Consider the following 19213-nt stretch of genomic DNA (forward strand, 5'->3'; position numbering starts at 1 on the left):
CTCTCCTTGATCTGTTGGGTGGGTGTATGTACAGCGACCATCTGTTCAAGTTGGTCCTCATAGGTGACTCCGGCGTTGGCAAATCGTGTCTGCTTCTTCGATTTTCTGTAAGTTGCTATTCCTCCACCTTCTGCCCTTTTACTTTGTCTTCTTTCATCACACCGAGGCGCTTTTGTTTCTGTATCCTTCAATCCATGTATAGTAGTAGCATATCGGTGGGAGAGAATTCGAGAGAGAGCATTCACTTACGGTATACCTACACTAACAATTTGCAGCGAGAGACGAGCTGTTTCCTAGCGGTTCTCCGTGTCCCTTTCTTTCCGTCATGGAGAGAAACGTCTAGGGACCACTCAACACAGCCACAAGAAGATACAGGTGGTCTACATGACCTGGTGTGTACATACACCGTCCGCCTCTGTGCTTGGTGTGTTCAAACGGGACATGAAAACTGCTTGCCCTACGAAACACACTTGCATCTTCCTTCTTTTCTGCCGCTTTACCCTCCGCACATTGTCGGTTGATTGGTTGACGCTACCTTTGTTTCTCCCCTCTGTTCATTTTCCTCTTCCCTTTGTAAACGGAATGTCTCCGGGTGGATGAAAGGGAACGGGAAACGCATTCTGACGGGACGTTTTACCACGGCTAACACGCGAAGACCATGCGTTCTATGAGTATGTCTACGAAGTGTATATACACGTATAATTGCAGCAGATAAAAATAGAGATGGAGCCGAGTGAGAAAGGCATCGGCTACCCGCCCTTGTAAGACAGAAAGCGGTCTTCAAACAGGTGGACGATGACCAGCACCTTTCCTAGAGTTTTACTGATGTAGGAAACACATTCACGTCCCACAGAGCTCCTTTTTTAAGGAGAAGGAAGGAATCTTTTTCTCTAAGTCTCGTCTTCTTGTATGTGCCGGCAAAGGAGTCACATACTACCTGTCTCTTTCTGATTCGTTTTCTCGGCGCCCTGCACACAGTGCATGTCTCCCTACCAGATAGGATAAGACGGACGGATGTTTTTTCCCGGGTAACAAGACGACTGGACAGGATGACCAAAAAGAAGATGAAGCATAAAGAAGACGGTAGTAGTCTTTGTAGGAGGAGCACCCGAGATAACAGGCTTGTTTGCGAATCAAGATATGAAGACGGGAGCGAATAAGAATGACAGCAAGAGAGAACGGCTTATCTTTCTCAATGCCTTGTGATATCTGTCTCTCTTTTCATTTGTAGGACGATGCCTTCACGGAAAGTTATATCACTACCATCGGTGTAGATTTCGTGAGTCCTGGGACAGTGTACAGGATCTAGAGGGAGGCGTGAGGAAGAGCTTGTTGAGAGTTCTCCTGTAGGGTTGCTTGTCTTATATAAACGGCAGAACGCATGCATATGCCTGTATCTACGTTTTATAGTAATCCGAATGAGAACAAGCGATCGAAACGCTTTCCATCTAAGAGTTGCAGACAAGAGATGTTGCGTAATGTATGTCTGGGCACGGATGCGTAGAAGATATCAAGCAGTCGTTCTTCAGGAATGAGCATATATACATCATTCAGATCTGTCTGTGTCTATAGATCAAGAGTTGTTTCTGTGGACTGAGAGCTGTTCTGTATACACAAGCAATGCCTCGATTCTCTATGACAAAGTAACAGATGATCCAGTCGCTTGCTTTCTTTTGAACTAGTAGCAGCCCAAGAGAGACAGACAGAGAGAGAGAGAACCTCTCTGCTTGTCATAAGACAAAACAGCTGGCACATAATACAGACGCAGTCTTCTCTCCTTGACGAAGAAATGTCGAAGCTGCTGGACTGCAGTGAGCCGTATCAGCTAGTCGTGTTTTCTTCTTCGAGACAGGCACCTTCAGACACAGGGCCCGATAAAGGTTGAGGTTCTTTCTGTTTTCCTGTCTTTGTTTGATATGTATGGATGCAGCGATTCCGCACGATCAATGTGGACAATGATGTGGTTAAGCTCCAGATTGTAAGTGCTATGAACGAATTTGTTTCTTCTTTCTTATGGGCATCAAGACGCTAATTTCAAGCTTCCAAGGAGAGCAAATCTAGTCTCTTTCTCTGGTGTTGTCTCTTTCCTCTCTGTCATGATGCGTGGCCTTATTAGCAGTCATCGCGTCTGTTTCTTTTCATCCTCCGTGATAACCTGAACAGAGAGAGACAAAGAGAGAAAGACGATATGCGCGAGAGAGGGATAGACGATAGGTGGATAGATACGTATCGTTGAGATGATAGAGGACGGAAAGCCTTCTTAAGGAATGTATTGTTTCTCGGTGGACTGATAGCGAGCCACGTAGATCGTATAGACGAGAGGGGGAAGTGCCCGTGTACATGTGTGTCGGACGCATGGGTCGGGAGATACTACAGGAAAGTAAGAGCTTCTTCTTCGAGGTGTAGCCAGAGCTCACATTTGTGTTTTTCTCAGATAGATCTAACCCCTCTTCAGTTCCTTCTCTCTTTTTTCGTGTAAACCTGAGATGATCTCTCATAGGAATAGACTACTTCGCCTTTATCCGTAGCCTCGTCTGCACCTACCTGCACATGCATCGAGCCGCGGCTCCTCCTAACCATCTACGTAGAGTGCATGCAAACAGAGATAAGGGCATGGATATATCTTAGTACCTTGAACGAAGATGGAAGACTCATATAGCTCCACTTTCCTCATACACCTTCGTCCTCGTGTGCTTGACTGTGTTGAAAGTAGAAAGCTGAAGCCCTGTATGTTTGTGTGAATATGTGTGTCTGCTCTACTCAGTGGGATACAGCTGGACAAGAGCGGTTCCGGACAATTACCAGCGCTTACTACAGAGGAGCCGATGGCATTGTCCTTGTCTACGACGTAACAGACCGAGAATCTTTCTCTCACGTTGATGAATGGCTAGCTGAAGTGAATCGGTAAGTAGACACGATTGCTTCTTCTCTTTATGTTAGGTATTCGTGAGCCTCTCACTAAGTCCCATGTCTTTCACGCCAGTCGAATCTAATATCTACTCAACTAGGTCTTTCCTTTTTGTACCGATCGTCGTATACAACTAAGCAGACTTATTAAGAGGAACGGAGACCTCTTACAGCTGCAACCAGGATACAAAGAGTGTACACAGGTCGGAGCACATACATACATAAGTACATAGGCAGCTGTAGGTCTACATAGTGAAACTCTAGGAGTAGCTAGGGACGTTTGGGCAAAGCGAATTCCATTCTTCGATCTCTTCTTTCTTTATGTGGGGAGGTTCCTCGGGAAGCTTATACCATCACTTGAGTAGCGTGTTTCTTTCTTTCTTTTTCCATTTATCGCTTTGAGGCTCGCCTCCGCCTCTGGCTGTTCTCCGGGCATACAGCCGGTAGGACTGTCGTCTTTGTCTTTGTGCCACTCTCTGTGGTTCTTTTTCTTTTAGCTACGCGAATGAAAGCACCTGCAAAATCCTCGTAGGAAACAAATGTGAGAAGAATGATGATCGCCAAGTGGCGACAGAAGAAGGACAGGTAAGAAAGAAGGATATCTTCGACTTCTTTATTGTTTTTCTCCTCGGTAGATACAGTCGGTCCTGATGAATTCTGTTCAGTGCGTGTTGTTTCGCCGCACTTCCAAGCAATACGAATATAGGGCTGTACAGAAAACAGAAGGAGTCCCGCGGCGGAGTCATGCCTTCCGTGGGGGGGGGGCCATAACTGATATTCTAGGCGTAGGAGGAGGTCCATAGTAGTAGCAGTAGTAGGTGCCGTACCAACCACTCAAGTATGGAGGCATTGGACGTCAGGGGTAGAAGAGGGGAAAGGCTGTCTCACGGAGAAAACAAGAGGAAGAGAATGAAGCGATGAATGTCTGCCTTTGGAAGTTTGCCCAGGATCTCGTTAAGAGCAGAGACAGACGGATGTTCTTTGTAGGAGCATAGGGACATCCAAGGAACACTCGTCGTGTGCTTGAGTTGTTCTCTCCGTGCGGTTGACGTGTTCTCCTTGAGTGTCTCTACACTTCGTCTTGCCGTGCAGATTGGCCTAACATCCCCGGAGCTTCATCCCCCACATGAGCTATTTAGACACTCATGTCTCGCATCGTGTCTTCATCTCGATTTCTGCAACATGGATAAGGGGATGGAATGGCAGCTGGGAGATTTCGAGGTGTATACGCATCACTTAGACAAGCACGCGACGTAGGCGGACACCCCCCCACACCTAAGTAATCACCTAGGCAGAGGGAGAAGGGGAAAAGGCAGGTCTTGTCGTCGTGGCAAGCTGTGGAGACACTTAGACATAACATCGATTTAGACTGTGAAGAAGCCTGAGACAGTCGGCATGCGTACACTCAATACAAAAGGTTTTTCTCTACTAAGATGACAGCGGAGTACAACGCTATCTTGATCATGTTGTCTTACCTGTATCTTTCTCTTTCTTCGCTGCGTCCCTGTTCCTCAGAGAAAAGCAGAAGAGCTAGGAATTTCCTTTATCGAAACTTCTGCAAAGAACGCCATCAACGTAGAAGAGGTCAGACTCTCATTTTTCATTACAGCCACTTCCTCAGGTCGTCGAGACGTGCTACATGCGTTAGCGGTGTCTTCAACAGAAGACTCTCTAGAAAGTTGCGTATCAACACAACTATCGACACGCCTTCGTAGGCGAGGCTCTTTTCGTCGAAGGAAGTCACCTCTTGTTTCTGGGCGGCTCTTAGCTTTATTCTGTTATCTACCTTAGGAGGTACTACAGGTGTAGCTATGGGTAATGCAGCTATGCTCAAAGATATGTCGGCTGCTTTGAATCTTGCGCTGTTGTAGTGGCTCTTACGAAGTTGTCTGCGAGGAGAGGAGAGGCTTTTGTCTCGTAGAAAGCTACCCTGGAAAGAACTCACTCGCTCACCCGGGAAAACGCTCTGGTATACTCTTCTAGACAAGCCAGTCTATTTCTTCTGTCTCACCTGCTACCTCTTTGTCTGTGCTTCTGTTTTCTTCCAGGCTTTTACAGTCGTCGCAAAAGAATTGATTAAAATGAAGTAAGCTTTTTTTTTCTGTTAAACTTCACATATTCTTGTGGTTGTTCCACGATCCTCTGACACCCAGGACATGTCCGGGCTAGCCATCAAGAAATGCTGGTGTGTCTTTCCCTACCGGGATGCCACTGAGGGGAGGCGGGGGAGATCACTCTGCTCCCTGGTCAGCTAGTTTGGCAGAACGGCTGCGCATCTCCATGGGAAAGAAAACAGCCCGAGGAATAGCAACCGACGCGATAGCAAGATTCTCTGCGAGGGACCTGCTTGCATACCGATAGATACTCTTTCTGGCCAAACGCCCCGATTTCCCTAAACGACGACAGTATCCGAAATGTCTATTGTGAAGAAGGCTTGCAAGGCCTAAAAAAGTTTACGAGTTTCCTTGGGAGCTATGCTGTGATGACTTGTGTTTGCTTGGGCTCTCCAGGCAATCCTCGGGTGCAGCCGCGAGCCGAACTGCCGCCCAAGGCATGCGAATCGCTACGCAACCCTCTGGTAAGAAAGACGTTATTCTGGATCAGTCGCTATCAGGTGAACTGGGTGTTACGTCAGAACGGGTTTCGTAGAGAAGGCAGCCCATTTTTCTCAGCGAAGAAGGAGCGGGGATTCATTTGTCCGGAATCCATGTGGTTTGGAGGTTGTACGGCCAACCACTCAGATATCGGTGGATCAGTAGTTACGCACGTGTGCAACGGAGACGTGTCAGTGCCAGTGAGTTAGGGCGGTAGAGACCGTATTATACCGGGAGTGATTGTGTGGGTCAAGGCGATCTACCTACACGCCGAATGCGGATTTTGCAGTTTGGCTTGTTGGAGAAGCGTCTTCCGATTTTCGCGGTTTTTTCTGTAACGCTTGGTCTCGTTTTGTCTCATATGTTTTTCTTGGCGGCACAGGTGCGGAGAGAAGCGCGATGGCGCATCGGAGCGGCAGCTGCTCGTGCTGAGTTCCAAGCCGGGACGCAGCGGAGCGGGGGGCGGGAGGGAAGCGGTGGCTATAGTCGATCTCCATCTGTTTCTGTTCTGTTTGGCGCATTTGAAGGCGTCTCTTTTCTCGTTATTATCTCCTCTTTTTTCTTTTCTCTCTTTTACTGAGACTCGTTGTGCTTCTTGTTGCAAGTTTCAAATCGTATTCCAGCAGTGCCCTCCACCTCTGACTCGGAGAGAAGCAGGTGGGAAGTGGCACAGGCGACAGTAGGAACCCAGATGTTGCCAGAAAAAGTCGCTCCTCACATAGTAACAAAGAACGATCCTCCAGGAATGTCTTCCGAAATCTAACAGAAAACGTGCTGCAACCTGACAAGGCTATCTGGAGCTCTGGCGGATAATGGATTACAGCGGGTTAAAATGACCCGTTGTAGTCACTATCTGTCATCAAAGGGGTTCCCTGGTCGTGTGAAACTTGGCACGCCACCTACCGTTGGGAAATGCTGAACCAACACTGTGCAGCAGTTCGTCTCTTAAGAGGGGCAGAACGTCCGTCGGCACTGCCATTCTATCCAGGTTACTGGCATCTGCCGGTCCGGCCGACGCGCTCAGCAGGTTTCAAGTTCTTGCTAGCGGACACAGCCCTTGAGATGGGCAGTCCCTAAGAGAACTCGTCTCAAACAGGAAGACCAGAGAGCAGGCTGTTTAGTCGTGGCTGTGATGTATAAATCTACCCGGATGAAGTCACTCAACAGGGAGAACGCGACTGCTGTTGATCTATCTCTGTAGGTCTTTGCGGCGAAGACAGCCGAAGCCTGTCAGCGGTGCGCAACACCATGCTCCGCTGTGATACATGTCACTCTCTTCATAGTGCGAAAGGCCTGGAACTGCGCATCGCCAGAATGAATGTTCAGACCGAACTGCTGCAAATACGTTGCAGAAAACTGTTACACTGATCGGGGGGGGGTCGCCGCTGCGGCAAAGATGGAAACGATGAGGTGCCCGCGAAATCTCAAGTCTCAAGCGGAATAGAGGTCACGGGCTCAACAGCCGTAGGTTCTATGGCCTACTGTGTCACTACTCTGTGGCTGCTCTTTTGCTAGATGGTCTTCATCGCTCAGGTCGGATGCGGTCGATTAGATACCTCGTATCCAATGAGTGAAAGGCCGGAAGGCCAGCTACTACAGAGGATCACTGCAGCAGACATAGTCGGCAAGAGAAGCCAAAGGAAGTGTCCTGTCTCCGACGGCGTAAAACCGGTGCAGCCTGTCAAACTTGTGATGAAGCAGCACGGCATCACACGTTCGACCACGCGCCTCATGTTGAAATCGAGTGGAGGGCTCGGACCTAAGTGGCCCACGGCCTCTTTCGTGGAACTAGGTTCAGAATATCCTAGTTTTGGGAATTCAGGACAAACATATACCACGAGACGCCTAGTCTTGCGGACAACGGAGCAGTCTCGGTCACGCCTTGTTCCTAGTGGTATCCAGAGAGCTTCATGCTTGACGTGTGGGATCTGCAAGAACGATTTGTCTTTGGACATAGGATACGCTGTAAATTGCGGAGTACGTGCGGTCGTCCCCCGCCCTTTGGTAGCCACTCCTCTCCCTACGAAGCAGCTCACTGAAGTGGAGGAAGCAAAAGCGGGGCTCTGGCCCGAGGCACCGCACTTTGGTCGGTGCTGTATCCCCTAGTTGCTGGAAGTCGTGGGACACACGAAACAGAGGGGACTGGGGCAGGAGACATCAGTATAGTCTCGGTCACCGGAGTTGTCATTCGTGTTCGGTATCAACGCAGGTGGCGGAGACTGAGACCTCACAAATGTTCCCGTTCTGAGGAGGGCAACCAACTCTGAAGGACTGTCGGTGGCGCAGCTCATCGGGCCCATGAGATTCTTGTTATATCTTCACCGCACACTGGACACTCCAGTGTTTCTTCATCCCCTCCCCAGAAGGACTTTTTCTCCGCTTTCTTTTCTGTTGGAGCCGGGGGCGACTTTGCTTCTGCTTCGGCCGGCCCGTTCCCGTCTCCCTGCTGTGTACTCGCGTTCTCCGAGGCTTGGTACTGTGGATGGGATGCAACACACCAGTAGCAGAAGCGGTGTTTGCAGTTCTCTCCAGTAAACGGCAACACAATCTCTTCCTTGCCGCAAAATATGCATGGTCCATCTTCGATTAGATCGTCATCGTCAGTCTCTTCATCAGCTAAGGAGAAAGCTTTCCCCGTAGAAGAGATGCCCGTATTGCTATCACTACAAACTCCGTGGCCTTGCTGTCCTTCTGATTGTGGCGCAACAGCCAGGAGACGGACGAACACACCGCACCCTCGTCGCAGACTCCGGAGAAGAGCGGCCCGACAAATACTGTTGAAGATGACGAGGTAGCTGAAACCTGCCTGGCGTTTCGTGAGTCGTCCCCGGTGCATCTGAGACTTCAACTGTAATGAACTGCCTTCATATTCTCGGCCCAGCTTGTGCACTTTTCCTGCAGCAGTCTGTCGGCTCGGAGGGCCGTGTTCGATCTGCTGCTCCTGACGCCTCAGCTGTTCTGCACGCTGTTCGAACCACGATAGGGCTCGCAGCCGCAGCTCAGCCGCGCGCTCTCGTATTAATGGGGGAAGCTTGCGCAGTCTAAGCAGCTGACGAAGAAGTACTCGATGTGTAGGAAGTTGCGGAAGGACGAGCACAAGGAGCTGTGTAAGTGCCTGCCAATGGAGCTGGTGTTGAAGTAACTCAAGAGAAACGTTCCGCTGTAGTGAGGGTGCAATGTGTTCCATTTTCAAGCCGAGGATCCAGTCCGGAAGACTCCTGAATTCTCCATTTACAAGGAAAAGTCCGGTCTGGATGACTTGCAGGAGAACTACCAACACTTGCAGCGCCTGGCACACTCGGTAAGCCGCGATCAGCAGCCTCTCATCTCTGCTAAGAGTGACCGTCGGCGGGTCCCCGCTCACTGGTATGGCGCCTTCGTCTAAGGGCCTGTTGCTGTCAGTTTGTCTTGCTGCCCACTGCTCCCGATGGCGCTGCAGAAACTCCGCTCGTCGCAGGCGTTGCTGCAAAACTGCCAAAAGCGCAAGGTAGCGTTTTGTGATGATTTCCTGTACCACATCGAAGCCGTAGGGCAGCAAGATAGAAAGCAGCAGAAAGAGTAGCTTTGTTTTCCGGGGAAGAACCTGCGACACACGTCCGCCCTCCCGGCGAAGTTCCTCATGACGCTGCCGGGCGTAGGCCACAAGCTTTTTGTGGTGCTCTCGCAAGGATGACAGGCCCGACGAAGCTGACAGTGCAGGCTGACCGCCGGCCTCGCCAGACGTGTCACTGCGATACCTAACATTTTGAAGAAGATCTCCAGGTGTGGGTCTATTCTTCCAGGTGTAAGCGTAGAAGAAAAAAAGCTGCAATGCAAGAACCAGTTCCCTCTTGTGCTTGATAGCCACCAGGGGATTGAGCTGTTGTAGTGTGCGGTTAGCCTCCTCTTGAAGCAGTGAAACAAGCTCTTGATCCACCCGGATAGCATCTAGCTGATTCACCCGTAGAGTCGGAGGGTGCAGGGACGGCATTGAAATCACGGGACGGCAGGCTGGCCTTAGCCGAAGCGCGATGGCGCAAGATCGGCCTCACACGCTGCAGCGGTCGTGTACCCACCCTGTGTCCTAGCAGCCCCTGGAGCGGCTTTCCCTCTCGGAATGACCTATTAAGAAACGGAGCTACACGGTTGCGTACAGCCGAGTGGGCGTGCTGTACTTCACCTTCACCCACATCTGAAGCCGAGAGTGCAGAGCAAGAGTCTAGAGCGTGGGAGGTGACCGAAATGTCCTGGATTCTCCAGCTCGAAACCGATATGGGCTACATCGACGCTCCGGGCAAAAGTCAGGTTTCTGCCCGTCAGGTACACAGATCTCGTGAAGATCTCTGGCAAACTGCAGATGGCCATGTGATTCCGATCCTGCATGCCAGCAACACGCACTCGTTCCCCACTGGACTGATAGATGATCTGCCAGGCCAGTCTCGGAGCCGCCTCGGTCAGCTCGGAAAAAAGAAATCGGCTGCCATTTGACTCGCGGGCCTCCGCTGTGCAACAAGAAAGAGAATGTCACCGCAAGGGTGACGGCATGCGTTGCTTGAGGTGGAGGTGCTTTTCCATGAAGTAGGCTTCGAAGGCCCCGGAGTGACTTGAGAGGGAAGAGCCTGATGCGCGGTGAAGCCTACGGCGAGTTAGTGCCGGCACCAGAACTTCGAAGCAAAAAACCCTTTTCAGAAAGGAGCGGTTCACACACGTTCCATCGCAGGCACACACGGTTAGTCTCAGCAGGCATTTTTGGGGCGTTAACAGAAAAATCTGTTTTGCTGATGGCAGCCACCGTCAGAGATCACGGAAAGATGAAGGCTTCAGTGGAGGGAACTGGGAACAAAGGCTCGGCAACTGAGCCTGTCAGAAGGAGAGAGCAAGACGAGAGCCGAGTCAAGTTGGAAACAAAGAAGGAACATGCGTGGAGACAGTGCGGCTGGTAGCTCTAGCGCTGTCCATTTTCGGCCTTGCCCCGCAGTTTGCGAGTGGGCCACCCCGGGCGATCTGCAGGACGGACGGCCCTTTTGAGGGTACCAACCCCCAAGGTACATACCATGACATACCAAGTAGTTGAAATTTCTTTATCACTTTTTAGATGACAGCACTAGCATCAAAAACGACCAGGCCTGCCTTCTTTGGACAAGAGAAAGTCGCGGTGTTTCACGCACCCATGAAAAGTACAGCCTCAATCATTTGCCATTGACTAGAACCTAATGGACCCTGCTCAAATGGAGCAGAGGCACTCTCTGACTCGGTTCCGCGGCGGGCGCGTTCCACGACGCTTTTCATCCAGACTTTTGAGCACAGTCAGTCACGGTCCGTCCTATGGTGACTCGAAACACGTGGCGGCAAATCCAGATTAAACTCAATGTTAGGGCTAAACCTGGGTCTGTGCTTGGGGTCTTGGTTTGTGTCTTTAGTCGTGCAGAGCCTTCGGCGCCAAGTAGCCAGAACGGCTGCCGACTTTTGGCGATTTACTCTATGACTCGCCATCAAAAGCCAAGAAGAGTCTGCTCATGTGAACAAAGTGGGTACCTGGCGGCCCTTTTGAATGAATACCAAAAAGAACTCGGAATGAGTGATGACTGCTGACGAGCGTACAGCTCATTTGATGTATTCAAGAAACTCCAGATAGTCGATAGATCTGCACCTCTGTACATGCTGGAGCTCGGCAGAGAACCAGGTATCCGTCGCGGAGGAGTCTCGCTCTTTGGGTCTTTAGCAGTGTCCTGCACCTCAGCCGGGTGTTTGATCTTCATACGCGCTTACAATTCGCAAATCCCGTGGTCTATTGTGACACTGTCGTGCAACGGTCAGAGCGTGTCCTTCCGAAAAATCAACCGTGATCCTACGGACCGAAACTGCCTTTGTTTTTGCTTTTCCATGAGCTCTTCGAATCTTATCTCCAGAGCGAGGACTCTCTCCAGTAGCGCTGTGCTTCACGAAGGAAATTCAGTCCTATCTTAGCGGCATGTCAGGGTTGCGGCACACCAGCGACTACGGTTCTGGCTCTTCGCTCTTAACAGCTGATCCCCGTCTTCTCAGCGCGTGCCCTTCTCTACGCCGACGCTCTTTCCTACGCAACACACTGACTCGCGGCTTCCTAAACAGAAGCAGCAGGAGAGTGCCCCCACTGCTTTCCCAGATTTTTGAAGAATAGGGGCGCAAGTCTTCCTGACAAAATCACGTAAGGCAACTGCAGTTGCAGTCGCAAAATGGGTAGATAAAGCAAGAAACAAGACAACGTCATAAAGAGACAACAACCACCAAACGTCGTAACATCACACTAACACCCTGACTGCGAACGCGATTTGATCAAAGGCGAAACCGAAGCTCCCTTCGTGTTGTTGTCATAGGGTTCTTCGATTCCTATCTCTAGATCGAGAATTTGTAACGGTGAAGCTCTCCATTAGAGTTTTCCGCCCACCCAAAACGACAGCTCTATGTCACTTTATTCGTTTGATCCACACTGGGATCTTCTGCTGATAGGCTTCCTCATACATACGAAGTAACCTTTCTCGGCCTTTCCCCGGTGCGTAGTTCCCTTTCACAATTCTTTCGTCTTTATTTTTTGACTAGGCCTCCCCGGCTTGTCACAGGAATCCTCAGAGGCGATTACTAGCTTTTCAAATGCATTCGAGTAAGTGTAGCTGAAAAGACGAGACAGAAAAGATGAGGAGCACAAGCGAACCTATGGATGGTCAGTCTTTCTGAGTGGATGGACGGTCGGCTTCTCTATCTTGTGAATCGACTCTTCATGGAAGATGAACGCCTTCACCAAGTTGATCTTCTCGCGATCAATTCTCTTTTTATCTCACCATAGAGAGAGAAAAGTCCTTCGCTTTCGGGCGTGGTTCTTTTCTTCCCCTACCAGTGTCATGTTCGTGTTTTTTTGTCAGCATGCTCTTCTCCCTCTAAAACAAGATAAGATCAAACCCACTGGGAACTTCCTCTTCCTGTGCCATGAGACTTTCTTTTCTCCCTTCTGGTTAGCCTTCTATCCACTACGGCAATGTGAGATACACTAGAGACATGATCCACACACCGTTACATAACTCATAGGCAGGCCCAGTATGATTCCTTACCATCGACGCTTCTTCAAACACTCTCCTGTCTTCTCTTCTAACTCCGGGTCGCCTTCTGTATAAAAGTGCTAAGTATTTTGCTCATCTACCTCTCGCCGATCCATTCAACTATGGCGTTTGAAACCGAGGTGGATACATACGCTTGCCTCACAAGCCAGCAATGTGAGAGAGAGAGACGGAGAAGACGTACAGGAGGATCTATGGACGTGTGCATGTATATACGCATGTACATACCTGGAGAAAAAAACGAAGAGCCATCGGAACCAGACAAATTGAGACCGATGGGCGAGCATACCTCTGGAGACAAAGGACAAGGCGTTAGTCATTCATATCTTCATGCTTTCTCTCTATCGACCTCTATCAGCTCAGTGAACAGACCAGACTATACACATAGTCCATACACTTCCCCTCTCAAACACATACATATTCATACATCCATACATATTCATACAGACATGCATACACGAACATACATAGATACATCTTTGTACAGACATCTAATAGACCTAAAGAGAAGGGGAAGAAGAGTGAGGGACATCAAGAGCCTCCCACCTATGGATCTATAAAGAAGGTCACCCAGTGTTTCCACCGGAGAGTACGAAACCTGAAGTATTCGTTAGCCTATTACAGTTGATGTGATAGAGCACAGAGATGGTACGCATATGAGAATCCTCTCTCAGGTGGGGAAAGAACCTCGATATAGATGCAAGTAGGAGACAATATGCAGAACCGAAAGAGAGTTCACTCAAACTTACCGTATGGAAGTCAAAGGCGTCAGAGATACAGCTACTGCCCTGCGAAGAATCGAATATAAACACATACACACACACACAAAAGCTCCGGTGCTTTCCATTCCACTCTGTCGTATACAGGCAGCTTTACTATGAGACTCGTTCCACTGCATTTCCTGCTGTCCTCATACCCAAAGATCCAGACAGCATCGTTACTGAAAGACGGACACTTCTATTTAATCACGCAAGAAAAAAACAGATTCGGAACAGATATCTAACTGGCTATATATGTACACATGTATACATATATACATATGTATGGACATGCTATGTACGTGCGCAATGGTGTGTATACGATATGTGAAGGCACATGCGAGTCATGTGTAGGCATGCATACCCACCAGACTAGACGCATAGGTCGTTCTTCAAGAGAACATAAGGTGCACCAGAAGCCTGGCTTCAACAGCGTCTCTACACAGGAATCCACTGCTTGTCTCCCTGATGTACTGAGGGTAAGAAAGTATAGCGACTTCACTACAGACCTGAATCGATATCTATCTATCTATCTATCAACAACCCAGGAGGCATCAGGAGCCCTCTCATTCGCATGCGTGATCTCCCGCACTGCCGTGTATATGAATAGGTCTCTTCCTTCTTCCCCTTTCCTTCCCTCCTTCTCGAATACTTCATCTCTCTCGTCGCATGCACTTATTTCTCTTTGTCTTCTATCTGTTTTTTCCCCAAATGAGAAGCTAATTACCTCTCAGGCCGATTTCTACACTCGATCGTAGAGAAGATGATATCTAACAATCCTGAATACTTCCTTAATAGACTATGACTTCGGAGAACATAGACATCAAAAGAAGTCGAAGAAGCTTTCTCTTCCTTCTTCATCTCCTGCTCTTTCTTAACACCCTCGTCTCTAGTCCCTGCGAAAGCTTGCCGTTCATTAAAAACCCCCCTGGGTTGACGGCATTCCTTCTTAGAAGTCTTTCCAGCCAATTGCAGGAGATCCCCTTCCTCATCTTCTTCCCAAGAGGCGGCTCGTCTTTGTCTCTGCTCTAACACACGCCTATAAGGCAAAGACCAAGAAGAAGGAAAGCAAGAAAGAGAGAAAGAGAAGCAGATGCTTTTCATGAATGATGTCTCTCCTCGAGTGATCTACCCGGTGAAAATCCTCTCTAAGACACTTCATCCACATGCAGTCCTATGAAGTAAAAAGAAAGAGAAGAGGAGAAATAGACGAAAAAAGCTAGGCGAATGAGTTGAGAGGCGTTCTTGCATGGAAAGAGCTCGAAGCAAAGTAACCCAAGGAGAGGAGACGACGCGATTGATGAGAAAGGATTCTTCGCCATGCTAAACTTAGTGGGTGAAGAAGAGGAAAACAATTTCTGCTTCTCTAAAATCTTGACATCTGTGGAAAAAAGAAGAATATCTTGGTCTTTTCCTTTCTTCCTTGCTTAATTACTTCTCACTTACCGTATCCCCCGATAAACACTGATATGATTCGGGTGTCTAGACACCCCAGCTTCATCGAAAGAGAAAACCTACGAGCAAAAAAACAAGGAAGAAAGAAAGACAATGTGAAGAGAATCGATCATCCCCAGAAGGGCTGGAGTAATTCAGACCTGTATGAAAAGAAAAGAGAAGGAGAACAGCTCCAAAAAGCTCTCCTTTGAACTACTAAGGACAACATGAATGTGAGTGAAGCGAGAAGGGAAGAAGGAAGAGAACTTCCATGGCCACTATTTGAGTAGTGTATGAGGGGTATGGAATACATGGCATGCATGCGGTCACATATGAGTACGAGAAGTTACTTGAAGGAGACAACTGCTTTCTTGCATGTCTTTTCGAAGAGTCAAAAGATGTCCTCTCGCTTGATCTCTAGTCTTTACTTGACAGGAGCAGTATTCTCTATCTCTCCCCCCCTGTCAAGTTTCCGAGGTGTACATACACCCGAGATGAACCTGCCTGCGAGGTCAGAAGAGTTGATCGAAACTTCCCGAAGAGACAGACACCAACAGAAAGAGACAGAAACTCGCGGAGTACTAAGGTGAAAAAGATGACAAAGAAAAACTGCTTCTCTCAGGTAAAAATCGAAAATCTTAAAGAAAGATGCAAGAGACAAGACCTTTTTGTGTAAGGAACTTCCTTCTCTTCTACGCTCTCTTTATACGTGACCGCATGCATCACATGTCATTCTATATATATGCTTATGTATCTACCAGACAACAATAAGCCCTTTACACCATTCATATGAAGTGAATGAAGAAGAGAAGGACTGGCGGATTTCTGTATCGACCATCTCTCTCTCCTTACAGACGAAATCGAATGCTTCGTAAGAAACTTGTCTATATGCTCGGCAACGAGGTCCGCAGACCAGAGAGTCAATCCATCTGAAAGATTCTCTTCGTCATTTACGATTTCCACATTCTCCCGAGGTATTCCATAGAGCTCTGTCGCTCTGTAAAGCTCCTGTTCTCTTAGCCTTCCTAACCCGTAGGCGTTTCCTACAAAGAAAGAAAGAAGAGAGGGAGAGACAGGTAGATAAGACAGAGAAGGAAAGACAGAGAGAAGAGAGTAAAGGAGATAGGCAGATACAGCTACATATAGAAGGGACAGGAAAAGGAAGAAAGTATGGCTTAAGAAAAAGGAGTGAGACGATGTATAAGAAGAGGAGACTAAGCAAAAAGAAGCGGATGAGTATCGAAAGCATAGGGAGAGAAAGGGCTAGACAGCTGAAAAGAAAGAAGATCGAGATAAACTGTTTCTTGTTCTCCACTTATCACCACTGATTCTTTTCTTCTTCTTCTTCTATTGCGAGAGCTTCTTTTCTTCTTCTTCTTTATCTATTGCCAAGCACGAATAAAGATAATGCTCGGCTCTTGTCTTATGATGTACTAGTACCGGCAGATCCAGGAGAGAAAGACACTAATACTCATCCAGTGACAAAGGCCTTCTCGCCTCTCTCTTCATTCCTTTTCTTTCGCGAGATCTTTCTCTCCAGATGAAGGGGGGGAATGAGAAACAGAGAAGTAAAAGAAAGATGAAAAGGAAGACAGAGAGAGAGAAGAGCAGTTGGCCAGAAAGTGTCGTCGTTCGTAATTGAAGTCCTCTTAGGAGATATAGTGATGCATGCCGACGCTTACAAATCCTCATCTCTCTTGTTAAAATAATTAATCTACTTATCTACCTACATACACAATCCAGTCAAATCGATCTATCTATCTATTTATTTATCTACATTTGCATGCGTGTGCTCCTCCTAAGTGTATCTGGAATGAGGATTGAAAGGAGAGAGAGAGAGCCAAGAAGTTTCCGTGCAGGTATATGTCTGAAGTATATCATACCTGTAGAAAGACAGAGTACATACACCTGGAATGTCTTCGAGAATTGACGTAGTAAAGACAAGAGAGGAGAGAAGAACATGACTTCGTCGTCAGGATGAGCGGTAAGCAGAGCTATACGTACAAAGCCTTCCGCGTCTTTTTCTTCTCTTCCTTCTTCTTCTTCATCTTCTTTTCGTTTCTCCAACTTCTTCTTCTTTTCACGATCTCCATCGTCTCTAGACAACTCCCCCAAGTCACCTTTCTTTCCGTCTTCTTCTTCTTCTTCTTTAGAGAGTTGTTTGTTCGCCTCCTTACGTTTCTTCTCCTCCTCCTCCTCTTGATCTACATGCTTCTTCTCTTTTCTTCTTTCTCCCTGTCGGTGTCTGTGAAGAAGAAGTTGAAAAAGTCGCTGTGCATGAGATGTATGGGAATGCACAAGAATAGAGAGAAGAGAGAAAAGAACAGAAAGGACAGGAATGATGACAAGGAGCACTTCAACGAAAGATGGATCCACAGAGGAAATATCAAAGAAAGAAAAGAAATTCAGACTTCCTTCGCCTCTTACACCTCCGCGTGAGGTGTATATACGGTTAGCGAGGTTCCAAGGCAATCTCTGCATCTTTAACAAGAAGAGAGGAGAAAGATGAAAGACTAGAAGAAAAACTCTTCTCCGTGTATAGAGAAAGAGCTGAGAATGACCCGTCTCTCTCTTCTCTAGCGTTACAAACCTAGACAGAAAAAAGAGAATCTAAGGAAGCGAGCGACGAACTGCCATAATCCATCTCTGCAAGTAAGATGAACCTCCAGAGCCATTGGCTTGCTGTATGTTCTTTGTTTCGCTCTCCTATACAGAAGCGAGAGAAAGAGAGAGGAAAGAAGTGGGGAATGACAAGAGAGAAGAGAGAGACAAAGAAAGAGAGAGAGAGGGAGAAAAGAAAAGAAGCAAAGTCGCTGAGCTTCCCTTCTTCTTCTTCTTCTTTACCCCCAGTTCTTTATTGACTTCAGCTTCTTCTTTAAGTTCTCTTCGTACCAAAGAAGAAGCTCCGGACCCAACGACAGGAGACTAGGGAACACCACAGGAGATCTTCGAGTCATCTACAGGCTCGACACACCGAGGAAGAGCGATCAGAAGGCAGAGAGAAAAAAGAAACTCATTTAGCTTGCTGCACTGGACAGGACTCCCGAAAAGCAGAGCAAAGAGCAGAAAAGAAGACAGAAGGTCGAGCGTTCACTCAGAGTCTCAGGTGTACAGACACCCGAGGCAGATACAGAGAGCACATCGAGGCATTCAGATCATCGAAGAACAGGTGATATGCTCTGTACACATCTTGAATTGCTAGTGCTGTAGAGAAAGTAGAGACACAGAAGAGAAAGAAAAGAAAGCTAGCCAGGTGAATAGAAGAGGAGGATGTAATCAGAAGAAGAGTTAGCGAGACGAGACGACGGAAGAGAACCAAGAGAAATAAAGCAGCGGAATGAGGCATATGCTTCAGAAAGCTCTCAATGAAAATAGATGCCGGGGGTCTAGGAAGCAAGGGAGATGAGAGGACTCTAGGAAAATAAGGCGTTTGCTTGTTTCTCTTTTATCTGCGTTGAAAAAGAACCCACAACGAGACAGAGAGAATTAGGAGAGCGCCGGAAAAACTGCATGCGCATGCAACGACCTATGGTCGTCAAGATGTTCTTCTCGATCACCCCAGCGCTTTCGCTTCTAATGCGGTGTATGTACACCAGAGACTATACGAGGAACGACTTGAGAACCACTGTGGCAGTGGTCTTCCCTCAACATCCAGAAGCATCAGAATGATCTATCTATCCACATCTGGGCAGTCTTTTCTTTTCTAAACAAATATCTGATCCACCTTCATTTGATAGGAGATAAGAAGGATCTACCCACGTAGTAGCAAAGATAGCAGAGGCAAAAGTCTTCGATTCACCTCGGCACCTCTTTAAAACATCTGTAAATCCCGCTACTGCTGAGGCAGTCACCCTACCTTGTATCTATCTGTCTATCTATATACTTAGATACGTGGAATGCTGATTTCTGTCTTTCATCTAGAGAGAAAGATAGCCAATACAGTCTCTCGCTCTCTCCCGCTGCTACTTTTTCTCTCTTCTCGATCTAAAGAAGCGGAGCAAAGTTCAAGATCTTTAAGTTCTTCACTCTATTAAGACGGAAAGAAATTTGATCTAAACATCTCGCCTACCATCGACCTCCCCCCAGCCTCTCTTCCTACGGCTCATCCAGTCAATGATAAATAACGATACTTGCACTAGATGCCTACATACACATACGTATGTATGCGAGTGTCTTTGCATGCACACGACCCTACAGATAGTGGCAGATACATATCTGCTACGAAGTGAACGAGCTCATGTTATTCTTCTCATATCTTTCTTCTTCCTCGCCAGAAGAGAAGAGGAAATGATCGCCCAAAGGTAGGCCCTAGGATGAACTCTCATCTCGCTCCTTCCTGTTTTATACACACCTACACTGGTGTGTAGATATTCTATCTACCTATCTTTAATATATCTATCTATCCATCTATCTTTAATCTATCTATGTATCTTTAATCTAGCTATCTATC

General features: G+C 47.8%; 4 protein-coding genes across 4 annotated transcripts in view; 2 read left to right on the forward strand and 2 right to left on the reverse strand.

Moving 5' to 3' along the window:
- The window catches only part of CSUI_005442 (rab1 protein), an 8236-nt gene extending 2269 nt beyond the window's left edge, over nt 1-5967 (forward strand). Inside the window, exons 2-10 of the mRNA XM_068065618.1 lie at nt 35-107; nt 1232-1279; nt 1931-1978; nt 2765-2904; nt 3405-3492; nt 4423-4491; nt 4956-4993; nt 5418-5485; nt 5884-5967. Coding sequence (XP_067922402.1) covers nt 35-107; nt 1232-1279; nt 1931-1978; nt 2765-2904; nt 3405-3492; nt 4423-4491; nt 4956-4993; nt 5418-5485; nt 5884-5933 — 622 coding nt within the window. The 3' untranslated portion in view covers nt 5934-5967. The remainder of the gene's footprint in view (nt 1-34; nt 108-1231; nt 1280-1930; nt 1979-2764; nt 2905-3404; nt 3493-4422; nt 4492-4955; nt 4994-5417; nt 5486-5883) is intronic.
- Nucleotides 5968-7788: 1821 nt separating this feature from the next.
- Nucleotides 7789-9245, reverse strand: CSUI_005443 (pex2 pex12 amino terminal region protein; the record flags this gene model as incomplete). The annotated part of the gene is made up of 2 exons (XM_068065619.1): nt 7789-9188; nt 9239-9245. 2 exons carry the CDS (start codon nt 9243-9245, stop codon nt 7789-7791), a joined length of 1407 nt encoding a protein of 468 aa, XP_067922403.1.
- Nucleotides 8404-11286, forward strand: CSUI_005444 (uncharacterized protein). The gene is made up of 3 exons (XM_068065620.1): nt 8404-8802; nt 8941-10525; nt 10901-11286. Exon 2 carries the CDS (start codon nt 10103-10105, stop codon nt 10421-10423), a length of 321 nt encoding a protein of 106 aa, XP_067922404.1. The 5' UTR covers nt 8404-8802; nt 8941-10102; the 3' UTR covers nt 10424-10525; nt 10901-11286.
- CSUI_005445 (n-acetylglucosaminylphosphatidylinositol deacetylase) lies at nt 10969-18226 on the reverse strand. The gene is made up of 7 exons (XM_068065621.1): nt 16647-18226; nt 15616-15806; nt 14776-14843; nt 14057-14368; nt 13321-13359; nt 12800-12862; nt 10969-12130 (listed from the first exon to the last, which is right to left on the reverse strand). The coding sequence occupies exons 1-7, from the start codon at nt 17242-17244 to the stop codon at nt 12028-12030; spliced, it is 1374 nt and encodes a 457-aa protein (XP_067922405.1). The 5' UTR covers nt 17245-18226; the 3' UTR covers nt 10969-12027.
- Nucleotides 18227-19213: the final 987 nt, after the last annotated feature.

This window comes from Cystoisospora suis (genome assembly GCF_002600585.1).
Source record: "Cystoisospora suis strain Wien I chromosome Unknown contig_2638, whole genome shotgun sequence".
Lineage (NCBI taxonomy): Eukaryota > Apicomplexa > Conoidasida > Eucoccidiorida > Sarcocystidae > Cystoisospora > Cystoisospora suis.

Excerpts from the sequence above, each read along its gene's own strand:
- CSUI_005444 (XM_068065620.1), top strand. The coding sequence starts at position 10,103 with ATGCGCGGTGAAGCCTACGGCGAGTTAGTGCCGGCACCAGAACTTCGA.
- CSUI_005445 (XM_068065621.1), bottom strand. The coding sequence starts at position 17,244 with ATGCAGAGATTGCCTTGGAACCTCGCTAACCGTATATACACCTCACGC. Across the intron at positions 14,844-15,615 it reads CGAAGCATTCGATTTCGTCT|GTTTTCTCTTTCGATGAAGC; the intron begins GTAAGGAGAGAG and ends TTTTGCTCGTAG. Across the intron at positions 12,863-13,320 it reads ACGCCTTTGACTTCCATACG|AGGTATGCTCGCCCATCGGT; the intron begins GTAAGTTTGAGT and ends CTTTGTCTCCAG.